The 16,326-nt window shown below is 48.5% G+C and overlaps 1 protein-coding gene across 1 annotated transcript in view; it reads left to right on the forward strand.

Annotated features, from left to right (window-relative positions):
* The window catches only part of LOC106995376 (CD99 antigen), a 62,041-nt gene that overhangs the window by 16,486 nt on the left and 29,229 nt on the right, over window positions 1–16,326 (forward strand). The window contains exons 3-6 of the mRNA XM_077989813.1: window positions 9,724–9,756; window positions 12,912–12,959; window positions 14,242–14,286; window positions 14,935–15,003. Coding sequence (XP_077845939.1) covers window positions 9,724–9,756; window positions 12,912–12,959; window positions 14,242–14,286; window positions 14,935–15,003 — 195 coding nt within the window. The remainder of the gene's footprint in view (window positions 1–9,723; window positions 9,757–12,911; window positions 12,960–14,241; window positions 14,287–14,934; window positions 15,004–16,326) is intronic.

Raw genomic sequence — 16,326 nt, forward strand, 5'->3', positions numbered from 1 at the left:
CTGCCTTCTCAGGCCAGCACATACTGTCAACAGGGTTCTTTTCAGGTCTATTCGGTGTCCTGTGTTTTGTGTTTTCGTGCTTTTTGTCAGTGATTTTGCGCTTTCAAATATCCCCAAATCAGTGCTGACATGCTACTTAGCGTCCCTAAGTACAGGAAAGTGGCACAGTCTCATGGGGAAAATACACATTTGATGAGCGTCATTTAGGCACGAGTTATAGTGAAGTTGGCTTCGAGATCAATATGAGTGACTCCACAATGTCTATTCACTACGTTGTCTTTAAACAGAAACCCACATAAAACGCACTTAGGTAGTGATTGGTTGATGACCTCTGGGAACGCAATCCTGTCTTTTCGTAGGAGCAATAGTTCACTATTCACTAATTCAGTGTTCACTGAGACTTTATAAAATGTAACTACTTTGAATAACAAAGCTGTAGTCAACAAACTGAGCTGTTAAATGTGTGTGTGTGTGTGTGTGTGTGTGTGTGTGTGTGTGTGTGTGTGTGTGTGTGTGTGTGTGTGTGTGTGTGTGTGTGTGTGTGTGTGTGTGTGTGTGTGTGTGTGTGTGTGTGTGTGTGTGTGTGTGTGTGTGTGTGTGTGTGTGTGTGTGTGTGTGTGTGTGTGTGTGTGTGTGTGTGTGTGTGTGTGTGTGTGTGTGTGTGTGTGTGTGTGTGTGTGTGTGTGTGTGTGTGTGTGTGTGTGTGTGTGTGTGTGTGTGTGTGTGTGTGTGTGTGTGTGTGTGTGTGTGTGTGTGTGTGTGTGTGTGTGTGTGTGTGTGTGTGTGTGTGTGTGTGTGTGTGTGTGTGTGTGTGTGTGTGTGTGTGTGTGTGTGTGTGTGTGTGTGTGTGTGTGTGTGTGTGTGTGTGTGTGTGTGTGTGTGTGTGTGTGTGTGTGTGTGTGTGTGTGTTGGCCTTGCGTCATTTTTTTTTTTTTTTTTTTTGAGACGGAGTCTCACTCTGTCGCCCAGGCTGGAGTGCAGTGGCCGGATCTCAGCTCACTGCAAGCTCCGCCTCCCGGGTTTACGCCATTCTCCTGCCTCAGCCTCCCGAGTAGCTGGGACTACAGGCGCCCGCCACCGCGCCCGGCTAGTTTTTTGTATTTTTAGTAGAGACGGGGTTTCACCGTGTTAGCCAGGATGGTCTCGATCTCCTGACCTCGTGATCCGCCCGCCTCGGCCTCCCAAAGTGCTGGGATTACAGGCTTGAGCCACCGCGCCCGGCCTGGCCTTGCGTCATTTTACAGAGACACACAGGGCTCCGTGAACTGCTAATAGTTGGGACCGGCGGAGGGTTTATTTCGAGCAAGCCCCGAACTGCAGGGCAGAGACCACTTTGAAAGGAGACCAGCAGTCGGGGAGTGACTGGCATGAAGTTGGAAAAAGTGCTGAGGCTGCTAAGTCAGTTTCCGGTGTTTCCACGTTAGCGTTGGGGGGTAATGACTCAGTTTCCTGTAGGAATGGGATCTGGGCTAGCATCTGCCTGCGGAAGGGGTGACTGGGACAGAGAGCAGGGAACCCCGAGCAGCCCTGCCTTGCTGTTCTCTGAGCCCCAGAACTCCTGAAGGCAGGGTCCTTCAGCATCACCCTGGAGTTTGTTAAAGATGCAGGCTCATGAGCCTCACCCCACACCACAGAATGAAGATGTCTGGGGGTGAGACCTGGGGTTCCACATCTCCCCAGGTCCCTGGCAGGGTGATTCTGAGAACTGCCGGTGTGAGGTGTGCTCAGCCCAGCCCAAACATTCACACCATTCTTTGGCCTCTTGTGAAACTTGGCATAGCTCAGGGGACATTCCCAGAATTATGGCACAAGAACAAAAGAAAGTTTCCCACTTCTTACCAGACATATTGTAAAATTACAGAAAAGAGCTTGTTCCATCACGTCTACACCCTCGTGCTGTTGTCTCAGTTAGGATGAAGCCGAGATGATACCTTGTACGTTAGGCCACCCCAGACAAGGAAGCGTGTGCAGCTTAACCACCTGCATATAATGCAGTTTAACCACCTGCATATCATTTTTTTTTCTTTTTTCTTTCTTTCTTTCTTTTTTTTTTTTTTTGAGACACAGTCTCATTCTGTCACCCAGGCTAGAGCACAGTGGTGCAATCTCGGCTCACCGCAACCTCCACCTGCCGAGTTCAAGAGATTCTCTTGTGCCTCAGCCTCCCAAGTAGCTGGGACTACAGGTGCATGCTACCACGCCCAGCGAATTTAGTAGACATGGGTTTTGCCATGTTGGCCAGGCTGGTCTCGAACCCCTGACCCCAATGATCTGCCTGCCTCGACCTCCCAAAGTGTTGGGATTATGGGAGTGAGCCACCACGCCCTGCCTATTTTTTTGAGGCAGAGTGTGTCTCTGTTGCCCAGGCTGCAGTGCCATGGTGCAGTCTCAGCTCCCTGCAATCTCAACCTCCCCCCCAGGCACAGGCCATCCTCCCACCTCAGCCTCCCAAGTAGCTGGGACCACGGGTGTGTACCACTTCACCTGTCTAATTTTTGCATTTTTTGTAGAGACGGAGTTTCATCATGTTGCCCAGGCTGCTGTTGAACTCCTGGGCTCATGCGATCCTCCCACCTTGGCCTCCCAAAGTGTTGGAATTATAGGTGTGAGCCACTGCACCCAGCCACCTATATATAATTTTCAAGCTAAGAAGACAGACGAGTTTATTGCTAGAAACACGAATCCCTTTCCTTTCCATAGTTCACCAGCAGAGAATGTTTCCAGGCACAGTGGCCACTGTCACCCACTGCGTTCATAGCTTTCCATGAGGGGAACAGATTGTGCTGGACTCAGCGGTTCAGTCGAAAGTGTAGGGTGTTCGGTGAACTTGGAGTTCCTTGCACTTGTCCATAATTCCTTGCACTTGTGTTTTCTGTACTCAGATATTTAGTCACTGGCACACATCCTGGACCCAGCACTGGAGTGTTTCTGAGACTATGACACTCCAGTGTATTCCTGAAGCAATTTATCACACTATTAAGCTCTTTTCTGTAATTTTACAATAAAGACCTCAGAGCTAGATTTTTTTAAATGATGTGTTAATTTCTTTTAATTGACAAATACTCATTGTATCTATTTATGCGGTTGCACGTGGTGTCTTGATGTATGTATCCATGGTGAAATGGATTTAAATATGCATAACCTCACAGACTTCCCAGCACTTTTTTGTGTGGTGAGAACACTTAAGAATGGGCTCCTTTAGTCGTTTTCGAATATTCAAGCCATTGTTACTAATTGCAGTCCCCATGGTGTCTCTGAGCTTTCCTCAAGTTATTTCTCCTGTCTCATGGAGACTTTGTATCCTGTGACCAATCATCTCCCCTGTGTTAAATGATACATCTTGAAAAAGAGAACAATACTTCCAGAGCAATTTGGTTTTAAGCAACAGAAAAATAAGGGTGTTTGGACCATCTGAATAAAACGGTAAAATGAAATGTATCAGCTGCCTCCTGCTGTTCCCACACAGGAGGACTTCTGGTACTCGCTCCAATGTGGAGGCATTTTCTCTTGCACCGTTCTGAGCTTTCTTTGTACTGCAGTTATCTCTAGGTTGGGGACCCTTCCTGAGGCCCCTCAAACCTAGAATGAAAGTTTTTAGGGGCAGACCATGTGACTGGTTCCACCGACCTCCAAAAAAATAAAAAAAAGAGCTGGGCACAGTGGCTCTCGCCTGTCATCCCAACACTTTGGGAGGCCGAGGCAGGCGGATCACGAGGTCAGGAGCCACCTTGGCTAACATGATGAACCCCGTCTCTACTAAAAATACAAAAAATTAGCCAGGCGTGGTAGCGGGCGCCTGTAGTCCCAGCTACTCGGGAGGCTGAGGCAGGAGAATGGCGTGAACCCAGGAGGTGGAGCTTGCAGTGAGTCGAGATCGCGCCACTGCACTCCAGCCTGGGTGACAGAGAGAGACTCCGTTTCAAAAAAAAAAAAAAAAAAAAAAAGACTCAGCAATGAGTAAAGAGCACATATGTGCCCTCTGCACCTCCTCCCCCTCCTTTTCTACAATGTCCTGAAAGTTTGTGTTTAGAGGGCTTTGGAAAAGGGCGTGGAAAAGCAGCAGGAGCAGATGAATACTGGAGTGGCCATCAGCAGGTGTGAGCACCCCGGGGTGATGGTGGGGCTGAGTGAATCGGACATTTTCCAGCAGGCATACCCAGGCCAGTGGCGGGATCTTCATCCTCCCACCCTTAATGAAGATTAACAGTATTATTGAGAACGCTGCAGGCACACACACAGCACTGCATAAATGACATCCCTGGCTGCTGCTGTTACTATGTAGTGATTGTGTTATTCTTATGAAAATCTGAAAGTTATAAGAATCTTGGAACTGCCTAATTTTTATTTTTAACTAATTAATTTATTTATTTTGAGATGGAGTCTCACTCTGTCACTCAGGCTGGAGTGCAGTGGTGTGATCTCGGTTCACTGCACCCTCCACCTCCCGGGTTCAAGCATTTCTCCTCCCTCAGCCTCCCAAGTAACTGGGACTACGGGCGTGTGCCACCACACCCAGATAACTTTTAATTTTATGTGAAACACCTGAATGGTGTGATGATGGGGGTTTAAGATATCCCAAGTGTCCGGGCGCAGTGGCTCACACCTGTAATCCCTGCACTTTGGGAGGCCAAGGCAAGCAGATCACTTGAGGCCAGGAGTTTGAGACCAGCCTGGCCTACATGGTGAAACCCCATCTCTATTAAAAACAGAAGAATTAGCTGGAAGTGGTGGCACATGCCCGTAATCCCAGCTACTTGGGAGGCTGAGGAAGGAGAATCACTTGAACCCAGGAGGTGGAAGTTGCAGTGAGTTGAGATCGTGCCACTGCACTCCAGCCTGGGCAACAGAGCAAGATTCTGCCTCAAAAAAAAAAAAAAAAAAAAAAAAAGAAAAAAAAGAAAAAGAAAAAAGAGAACCCAGGTACCGGCTCTCCTCCCGAGTTTGCCACGGTTGAGCGCATTCCTACATAGTGCAAGCCCTGGTCACATTTCGGAGGAACTCACACACCCCATGTGGCCTCAGGGACTTCACTCTAGGTTCATCCTGTTTTTCGAGTTGCCTGGCTGATGTGAAAAAGAAAACACGGTTTGAATCAGTAGAAAGTGTCTTGTCAGACTGACTCATGCCATCTGTGGTCCGTTCTGCCTTGTCCTGATGAGTCATTGCCCTGTCCCCAAAACATCTGGAGCTTTGAGAGGGCCGGGTGGAAACCGCAGTGGCAGTAGGGGGTTCTGCCGAGGGTGTGGTCTCTTTGCAATTTTGCAGAGAAGCTGAACACCGTGAACATTCAACATGGGCACCTGAGTTCTCCACCAGGCTCCTTCTCTAAGGGCATGGTTGCAGCTCCTGCTGGGTGGGTTTTGATGGTGTTTTCTTCACATTTGCAGCCCCGGAGGTCGTTTTCAGGAGCAAAAAAAGAAAGTGGGGGTGTCTGCTGTGAGCCCACAATTTCCTGCCTACCACCTGAAAGCTCAGGGAATGTGATGAATTGGGAGATGAGTCCTAGGAAATAAAGAGACCAGTGGACTGAGTTAGGAGACGACAGCTTCATTTACAGAGGTTCCTTTACTGCCTCATGATCATTGATTGGGTTTGCTTCCCCATGAGGCTTCAAGCCAGTAGCATGTGCATTTGTATACACCTGGGGGACTGCCTCCCTCACACACCTGGGGGACTGCGTCCCTCACACACCTGGGGGACTGCCTCCCTCACACACCTGGGGGACGGCCTCCCTCACACACCTGGGAGACTGCGTCCCTCACACACCTGGGGGACGGCCTCCCTCACACACCTGGGGGACTGCGTCCCTCACACACCTGGGAGACTGCGTCCCTCACACACCTGGGAGACTGCGTCCCTCACACACCTGGGAGACTGCGTCCCTCACACACCTGGGAGACTGCGTCCCTCACACACCTGGGGGACGGCCTCCCTCACACACCTGGGAGACTGCGTCCCTCACACACCTGGGGGACGGCCTCCCTCACACACCTGGGAGACTGCGTCCCTCACACACCTGGGGGACTGCGTCCCTCAGACACCTGGGAGACTGCGTCCCTCACACACCTGGGAGACGGCGTCCCTCACACACCTGGGGGACGGCCTCCCTCACACACCTGGGGGACGGCGTCCCTCACACACCTGGGGGACGGCGTCCCTCACACACCTGGGAGACTGCGTCCCTCACACACCTGGGAGACTGCGTCCCTCACACACCTGGGAGACTGCGTCCCTCACACACCTGGGGGACGGCCTCCCTCACACACCTGGGAGACTGCGTCCCTCACACACCTGGGAGACTGCCTCCCTCACACACCTGGGGGACGGCCTCCCTCACACACCTGGGGGACTGCCTCCCTCACACACCTGGGGGACGGCGTCCCTCACACACCTGGGGGACGGCCTCCCTCACACACCTGGGGGACGGCCTCCCTCACACACCTGGGGGACGGCCTCCCTCACACACCTGGGGGACGGCCTCCCTCACACACCTGGGGGACGGCCTCCCTCACACACCTGGGGGACGGCCTCCCTCACACACCTGGGGGACGGCCTCCCTCACACACCTGGGGGACGGCCTCCCTCACACACCTGGGGGACGGCCTCCCTCACACACCTGGGGGACGGCCTCCCTCACACACCTGGGGGACGGCCTCCCTCACACACCTGGGGGACTGCCTCCCTCACACACCTGGAAAATTAGCCTCAGAGGTGTCTGCAGTACCAGATTTTACCAGGGAGTGAACGCTTGATCATGGGTGATTCAGAGGCCCACCTTTGTATGAAATCAAGAGCTGGTCACCCCCCTTTCCTCCCTACTCTCTGTGGGGTGGTGTTTGGGAAGCTGTCTTAAGTGTTAGTCACCCGAGGAGAAAATGGTGAGGGTGGGACTCTGTGTCCCACACCTACACATGCACACACAAACCCACAAATGCACACACCTACACATGCGCACACACAAAGCCTGGCCAACATGGTGAAACCCTGTCTCTACAAAAAATACAAAAAATTAGCTGGGTGTGGTGGCGGGTACCTGTAATCCCAGCTACTCAGGAGGCTGAGGCAGGAGAATTGCTTGAACCCGGGAGGCGGAGGTTGCAGTGAGCCAAGATTGCACCATTGCACTCCAGCTTGGGCAACAGAGTGAGACTCTGTCTCAAAAAAAAAAAAAAAAAAAAAAAAAAGGAAGTCCTGACATTTGCACCAACATGGATGGAACTGGAGGACATGATGTTAAGTGCAGTAAGCTGGGCACAGAAAGACAAATACCGTCTGACCCAAACACACTTACGTGGAATCTAAAAACATTGAACTCATAGAAGCAGAGTGGAATGGCGTGACCAAGGGCTTGGGAGTGAGGGGTGAGGGAAACGGGGAAATGATGGGTAAAGGGTACAACATTTCCGTCAGATAGGAAGGGATAAGTTCAGGGGTCTTCTGTACTCAGGGTGACTGTGGTTAGCAAGAATGCATTGCATGCTTGAAAATGCCTAAGACAGTAGCTTTGAACTGTGTGCACCACAAATAAATACGTGAGGTAAGATGTAAATAAAGAAAAAGTAATACAACTTCAAAAAATACAGTTATAGATTTCTATGGAAACATATGAACATGAATGCATATATATATGCGTGTGTGTGTACATGCCTTATGGTTTATTCCAGATCAGTAGGATCCTCCCTTGCTACTGTCTAAAGATCTGCCGCATGCTGCAGGAGGAGCTGTAATTGCATTTGTTATGTCTGGCAAACGTCCTGTTGTAGAAAAAGCCATTTCAGGGCTCTGAGGTTGTGGAAACAACTCCACTCTGGTTGCTGGCATGGGGCCCACAGAGCTGTTCTGAGGATTTAGTCTACTTTCTACTTACTGTTGACACACACAGAAACACACCAGCAGCCATGGGTACACACACACAGACATACAAGCAGACATAGACACACCTACCTGTATGTACATACTCAATACACGCCTTCACACTATGCACACCTACCCATACGCACACGTGCACACAACTACATGTGTGCACACAGCACGTGCATACATGCACCTACGCATATGCACACATGGAAACACACCACACTACACACGCACACACAAACCCACAAATGCACACACCTACACATGCACGCACAAACCCACAAATGCACACACCTACACACGCACACACAAACCCACAAATGCACACACCTACACACGCACGCACAAACCCACAAATGCACACACCTACACACGCATGCACAAACCCACAAATGCACACACCTACACATGCACGCACAAACCCACAAATGCACACACCTACACACGCACACACAAACGCACCTACACATACACACATTGACACATGCACACACACATGCATGCAACTGCACACATGCACATGAAAAACATACACACTACATCTGCCTACACATACACACACAAACCCACATATACATGCACCTACACATATGCATACATAACACCTACACATTTGCACACAGAACCCACACATACATGCAACTATCCATAGGCACACAGAAGCAGCTACACACTACGCACACCTGCATATGCACACACAAACCTACACGAACATGCACTGACACATATGCACACAGAAAACACTGACACACTGCGTACACACACACACAGGCACAAACCCACAAAATGCACCTCCACAGTTACACAAAACACGCCCACACATATGCACATATGCAAACCCACTCATACATGCACTTGTATATATGCACACACAACACATACATACACATATACACACAGAGAACCCACCTACACACCCCATGCATGCACACAAAACCCACAAATACATACATTTGCACTGCAAATGCCCAAATATACATGCACACGCACACACACAGCCCTGTGATATATGCATGCACTCTTCATTTATACACACAGGAGCATGGCCCGGTCACTTGCACCTGCTGTGGAACTGGACACATTTCTGTTGTTCACAGGGCTCCCGCGGGTTGTTCTTGGACCCCTCAGCACCCACTGCAGGTGCTTCCTGACGGTTGAGAGGTGTTGCACCCCTTTGGTGCTGAGGAATGGGGACGCTGGATGTTGACGATTATCCTAACTCTTCCTCCAGTTAACCAAACAGTCCAAGTCGACTTTTCCAAATTTTCCTGAATTTGGCTTTTCTTCAGTGCGCCAGAGATGGCCACGTTGAACTAGCATTGAAATTCTTGTAATTAAAAACTGTAGAAACAGGATAGCCTATCAATAATTGAGCGTGACAGTTTCCTCATTCTGTGAGATTCCATGAGATTTTTTTTTTTTAATGCATAATGCATGTGTCTTTCTGGGTTGTTGAGTGTTTCCGCTATATTTTGGTTTGTAATTACAGGACAGTTGCCAATAAAAAATGGAGAATTTTGTTCCCCATGTTCTTTTCAGTACATGTTCAAAATTGTTACTCCTTTGTTTCAAAGGAACTGCCTTTTAAGAATAATACACAAAATGATCACGTTTTCCCACTATTTTAATTTCTACTAAGCTCGAAGGTCATTGTTTCTTTAAAACCTAGGCTAACATATTCTTACTTTTAGGAATGAAAGTGAATATTTAGAATGAAAAGAGAAATCACAGCACCTTGTAAATTTTTTTAAGTTGCCGTTTTAAATGTCACAAAAGTCAAAATCACCTACCATTTTTTATCTCTATAATTTTCAAATTTATTTTTATTTTTCTTGTTTGTAAGTTGACTCTTTTTTTCCCTCTTAGATGATGGTTTCGATTTATCTGATGCCCTTCCTGGTGAGTAACAACATCAATTTTTAAAATCCTGTCAATATTTTATGTTAACATAGTAAATACAGGCATATCCTAGACATTTCCGGCTCGGTTCTAGAACACCGCAGTACTGGGAGTCATAGCAATTTTTGGCTTCCCAGTACATATAAGTGTTATATTTACTCTGGACTGTAGTCTGTTAAGTATGCAATAGCATTACTTCTAAAAACAGTTTACTCTAATTGAAAATAACTTATTGCTAAACAATGCAGATACAGAGACAGGAAGTGGGGCATGTGCTGTTGGAAAAAATGATGCCGAGAGTCTGGCTTGGCGCAGAGTTGCTGCAGACCTTCTGTTTGTAAAACACATAGTATTTGCAAAGCACCTTAAGACAAAGTGCAGTGAAGGAGGTCTGCCTGTATGTGTCCACCTGCCTTATTATAAAAACTAGATTCATAGATGACAAGGAAAAGCAAGATGCCCTCGTTAAGATAAACGAACCACCCTGGTGGAATAATTCACACTCCTGTGATGGTCGAAGGCCGAGCGAAAACTTGCCAGGTGCTTGGGGAAGGGGCTAGAGGAGGTGAGCAAATGGAGGTCCCCCTGGAGAGAGGGGCGTCCAGTCCTGGCATCCTCCCTCTCAAAATCGGCACCCACTCTCTCCATGGGGCCACTCCTTCCTTTTTCTGCAGCTCTTCCTGTCTCCTGCTCCTCACCCAGAGCCCTCGGTGAAGGGCATGGGAAAAGGAATTGAAGGAATCCGTCTTATTACTCTATCTGCTTCTGGGTCTTGTCATCCCTTTGTATTTGTTTTCTGGGGCTGCCATAAAAAGGTACCACCAACTGGGGGCTTAAACCACAGGGATTTACCATCTTCCAGACCTGGACAACGGAAGTCTGAGATCAAGGTGTAGACAGACCCATGCTCCCTCTAGGGAGCTCTAGGGGAGGGTCCTTCCTGCCTTTCCCAGCTCCTGGGGACTCCAGGTGTCCCTGGGCTTGTGGCCGCATCACTCCAGTCTCTGCCTCCTTCTCCATGGGGCCGCCTCCTCTGTGTCTCTGTCTCCTTTTCTTTCTTTTACAAGGACACTTGTGATTGGGTTTAGGGCCACCATACTCCAGGATAACCTCATCTCAAGATCCTTCTCAAGCACATCTGCAAAGACCCTATTTCCAAATAAAGTCTCAATACGAGGTTCTAGGCTTAGGATGTAGATATGTCTTTTGGGGGAACCACTGCTCAATCCACTGCAGTTATATCCAGTTCTTTTTGGTGGCTCTAGGGGAGGATCCTTCCTGCCTCTCCCAGCTTTTGAGGGCTCCAGGTGTCCCTGTGCTTGTGGCCGCATCAGTCTAGGCTCTGCCTTTGTCTACACTAGTCTCTTCCCTGTGTCTCCATGTATCCAAATTTCCTTCTTATAAGGGCACCAGTCATTAGGATCTATCCTAATCTGTTCTAACTTCATCTTAAGTAATTACAACTGCAAAGACCCTGTTTCCAAATAAGAGCACCTATTGAGGTTTGGGGTGGATGTGGATTTCGGAGGAATGCTCTTCAACCCAGGACAGCCCTCTTCACTTTTTTTTTTGTTTGTTTGTTTTTGAGATGGAGTCTCTCTCTCTTGCCCAGGCTAGAGCGCAGTGGCGCGATCTTGGCTCACTGCAACCTCCACCTCCCAGGTTCAAGTGATTCTCCTACCTCCACCTCCTAAGTAGCTAGGATTATAGGCATGCACCACCATGCCTGGCTAGTTTTTGTATTTTCAGTAGAGATGGGGTTTCACCACGTTGGTCAGGCTGGTCTCGAACTCCTGACCTCGTAATCTGCCCACCTTTGCCTCCCAAAGTGCTGGGATTACAGGCATGAGCCACTGAGCCTGGCCACCCTCTTCACTTTTTTATGTTTTACTTTTTTTTTTTTTTTTTTGAGACACTGTCTCACTGTGTTGCTCAGGTTGGAGTGCAGTGTTGGGATCTTGGCTCACGGCAGCCTTGACCGTCTGGGCTCAAGCAGTTCTCCCACCTCAGCCTCCTGAGTAGCTGGGACTACAGGCATGTGCCACCTCACCTGGTACAGTAAGCAATACGGGGTCTCACTGCGTTGCTCAGGTTGGAGTGCCATGGTGGGATCTTGGCTCACTGCAGCCTTGACCACGTGAGCTCAAGCAGTCCTCGCACCTCAGCCTCCCAAAGTGCTGAGGTGTGAGAGGATTGCAGACGCGAGCCACTGCACGTGGCCAGCTTTTAATTTTATGTCCTGTGGTGCAATGCCGATGGTTTGAGAGAAACAGTGCTAATGGGGATCATCTCTTTCCTGATCACCTACCCCTTCTTAGCCCTTGGGAACAGGGGTTCACTGCAGTGGGAGGTGCCCTTAGTCTTAAAACCTCCACCTGATTTGCCTGAGACTTCCATTCCCAGAGGGGGCAGCCTAGGCAGAGGCCTGACGGAGCCAAAAGTGTGTTTCATATGAGAAATGTGAACAGCCTTTCAACCATCAATCCGGTGTCTCCTTCTCATGCATAGATCTTGGGCTCTGAAAGGGCAGTTTTTCTCCTAACTTTGCCATTCTCCTGCCTTCCTGGCTTACATCTCGGTCACAGTCCCATTTAATGTCAAGAAGTGGAAAAGGGCTGGGCGCGCGGTGGCTCACGCCTGTCATCCCAGCACTTTGGGAGGCTGAGGTGGGTGGATCACCTGAGGTCAGGAGTTCGAGACCAGCCTGGCCAAAATGGTGAAACCCCATCTCTAGTAAAAATACAAAAAATTAGCCGAAAGTGATGGCATGCGCCTGTAAACCCAGCTACTCGGGAGGCTGAGGCGGGAGAATTGCTTGAACCCAGGAGGCAGAGGTTGCGGTGAGTGGAGACCATACCATTGTACTCCAGCCTGGGTGACAGAGCAAGACTTGGTATCAAAAAAAAAAAAAAAAAAAAGTGGAGAAGGGGCCCCTGGTCTCTGTGGAAACCATGGCTGGTAGCAGCCTCTGTGCCTGTCTTCTGGGCTCAAGAGTCATCCTGTGAAGCTCAGCGCACTTGGGCTGGAGAGGAAAAACAATGCTAAAAACATTCTCCAGCTGTTTCCAAGAAAATGAAACAGCCTTCACCACAAAAGAGTTGACACTTGTTTTCCCAGCCGCAACTTTGACTGACTAAAATGTCTTCTCTCTTTAGACAAAGAAGGCAAGAAACCCACTGCAACCCCCAAGAAGCCCAGTGCTGGTGAGAAGGACTTGTTCCTAGTATGCAAAGAAAAAGAACAAATCATTTTCTGTCACAGCAGGACGGGACTTAGGCAACTAGAAAGAAGAGAGAAGTGATTGGAGTGCTCCGGGCGGAGTCTGGTTCATGCTGGAATTGTGTTAAGATGTGGACATTGCATCTGATGATTCCAGGAGAGAATGGTTGCTGATGTGAAATGTTTTGGGGTCATTGGGACAATATCTCCGGGTGCTTTTATTCTAAGGATCTGAGTTACTCTGTCTTTAGATTTTCTTCTCCCTTTTTTTTTCCGGCTAATTTTTTGTATTTTTACAAAATACAAAAGGCAGAAACAAAAGTCAGAAACAAGGGCCACATGATGGAATTGCCCAAGGGTCAACCCCACTGGTGGATAAACAGAGTAAAAATGATGCCCAAACTTACGGCATCACTGTCTTGTCTTAGCACTTCTGAGTTTTCTAATATAAAACATGAATAGCTCCACTTCATTATTGGACTTCCTGTCTAGAGTGTCAGCTCATGAGCAAAGGGACCCGTGTCCCCAGATCCTTGAACTATGCAGTCGTGCAGACAGCAGCCAATGAGTAGGTGTTGAACGTCTGGATTTGTACTATTACAGTCTCCTTGAGGAAGGGACTGGAAATTCCCATATGTGACTCAGGATGGCTCAGTACGTGCTGTTGGGTGGATGCCAGCAACCATTCCTCCATCTTAGTTGGGTATTCAAAATCATTCTTCCTACTAGAAGACAAGATCTGAGGCCATGGTGAATTGTCACGTCCATTGCAGAGCACATGTGGGTTGCCAGAGCCGCATTTTAGACACCCTCTAGCCTAAATCTAATCACAGTCATCTGTCCTCTTCTCTTGGGGTCTGCCTTTCAAAAGTTGTTAGGGACCTGGAGGAGAGGGTAATGGGATGGGGAGTCAACAGGAGAAAATCATGTGCAGGCGGAATTGGAATTTCACCTTGGTCCAGGCAACACAATTCATTTATAAATTACTTTATTTCTGTCTCTCTCTCCCCTGCCCCTCCTCTGAGAGCTTCTCTCCTAGCTCTTTGTCTCTCTGTGTCTCTTTTTGTTTTTTACTCTTTTAGTCTGAGAGAATAGTGATGTAAAAATGGTCAGGAATTCACTTTTTCTAATGAGATCCCGGTCAAGCTGATATTCAGAAAAGTATTCAGGAATGTGGGGCTGTGGTGGTTTTTCGATCTGTTCATGATCATTCCTTCCTCGTTTCTCTCTGAAATTTGGTATTAACTGCTTTTTTCCCTCTTTTAGGGGATGACTTTGACTTAGGAGATGCTGTTGTTGATGGAGGAAATGGTGAGTATTATCCTTTAATCTCTTCTGCTGCTGGCCTGCTTATTATCACCCAATTATGATCATTTCAGAGAGAATTCTCCCATTTAAATTATAAAGGGAGCCAGCTTTCACAGTGGAAACCTAGGGAATAGGTATGTTGGTTTGTTCTTGCTGTTGTCGTTGGGTTTTTCTTTACAACCAGTACATGTGCTTTTATTTTAAAACTGTTACAGCCTTTGGAAGGACATGAGACACATGTGCCTACCCTGGCCAGGGCTGGCCTCACGAGCATGTGACCTGTGCAGTGGCACGGGACCCCATGGCATGTTGGTTTGACATGGGCACCATACTGGTTTACTGTTCTGGTGCCGCCGTCTTGGAATACTTAACAGAATTTGAAAAATGGGTCCCACCTTTTTATTTTGGCCCCAGAAATTCTGCAGCTGGTGTGGATACCCGCTTTAATTTTTATTGAACATACTTGAAATTAAGAACTGTGGCTCAAAGTTGATGGGAGGAAATTGGCAGGAGACTGTGTGTATGGGTATCCCCACCAGGACAAAGGCCAAGGTCCAGTTTCTGCTGAGGGAACCGTCTGTATGTAAACTGATGTTTCATTTTCTTTACTGCAAGGCACTTATCATTGCAACTCTCATCTTTCACAAACAGACGACCCACCACCACCGAACCCACCCAAGCCGAAGCCAAATCCAAACCCCAACCAGGCTGGTTCCTCTGGTAAGAGTCTCTGACCCTGTGAGCTGTCTCCATGTGGTTCAGAATTCAGTGATATTTATGTCAGCTGAGACGAGGTGATTTCAGATGAGTGTGTGCTTACTGTTGACTGCCTGTGCAGTGTAATGCCCGTGTTCATGTAGTGGAAAATGTACCTTTCAAAAATAGATATTCAGCTTGGATTTTATTTTTAATTTGCTTTTTTTTTTTTGAGACAGAGTCTCGCTCTGTCACCCAGGCTGGAGTGCAGTGGTGCCATCTTGGCTCACTGCAACCTCCACCTACTGGGTTCAAGTGATTCTCCTGCATCAGCCTCCTGAGTAGCTGGAATTACAGGCACACACTGCCATGCCCAGCTAATTTTTGTATGTTTAGTAGAGTCAGGGTTTTGCTGTGTTGGCCAGGCTGGTCTCGAACTCCTGACCTCAAGTGATCCGCCCACCTTGGCTTCCCGAAAGTGCTGGGATTACAGATATGAGCCACTGTGCCTGGCCTAGTATCCCGGCCCACGGGATAGTCAGAGCAGGCCCTGGAGGAGGGGGTGGGAATTTGGGGAACAAGAGACATGAGAAATGGAGACAAGACAGTGCTCTGATCAAGTCTCGTTTAATGGCGGTAATGCACTGCCTTATATACACTTGGAAGGGAAGGGGTTGGGCTAAGGCGGAAATGATCTCATTGCCGAGGGCGTGGCCAGGTTAGTTTCGGTTTCTCCGGTCGGACGTCATGTTGTGCTTGCGCTATTAAGTAACAATTTTCCCGGGCGCGGGAAAAGTGAGTGAAGAAGAAGCAGGAAGAGCGCCATCTTTAACGAGGTATTAGTACAGGGGAAAAAAGGCAAAGATAGGGAGAAGGTGTGGGGTGGAAATGAATATAGCTCAGGCGTTTAATCCTCAATTATTATTCGCTATGGCCGGGGCGTGCAGCTCCGGACAGGTCCCCCTTTTTATATTTTTATGAGAAAACCCCTTGGGAACTGCGCCTGTCTTAGGTTGGGTCAACTCACCCCCACCTTCTAGGCCCGTCATGGGATAAGGCAGCAGCAAGGGCGGCCCTCCTGTCTTAGGCTCCGATGGAGATAGTGTCCTCTTACCCGTGATTGACTGTCCAGTTCAGCACACAGGGGAGGTGGTCGTATTAAGGTAAATAAGACTCACCATTTTCAGTCATCTCAAGGCGATGATAATGGACCTGTATAGATTTGGCCTGGAAGGCCTCAATTTGTTGTCTGACAAATGCCATAAGCTTATTAAGGATTATAGGCCTGAGAGTAAGGAAGAGTAGAAGAGTGAGTAAAGGACCAAGAAATGGCAGGAGATAGGGGAG

Source organism: Macaca mulatta, chromosome Y (assembly GCF_049350105.2).
Source record: "Macaca mulatta isolate MMU2019108-1 chromosome Y, T2T-MMU8v2.0, whole genome shotgun sequence".
In the NCBI taxonomy this organism is placed as follows: domain Eukaryota; kingdom Metazoa; phylum Chordata; class Mammalia; order Primates; family Cercopithecidae; genus Macaca; species Macaca mulatta.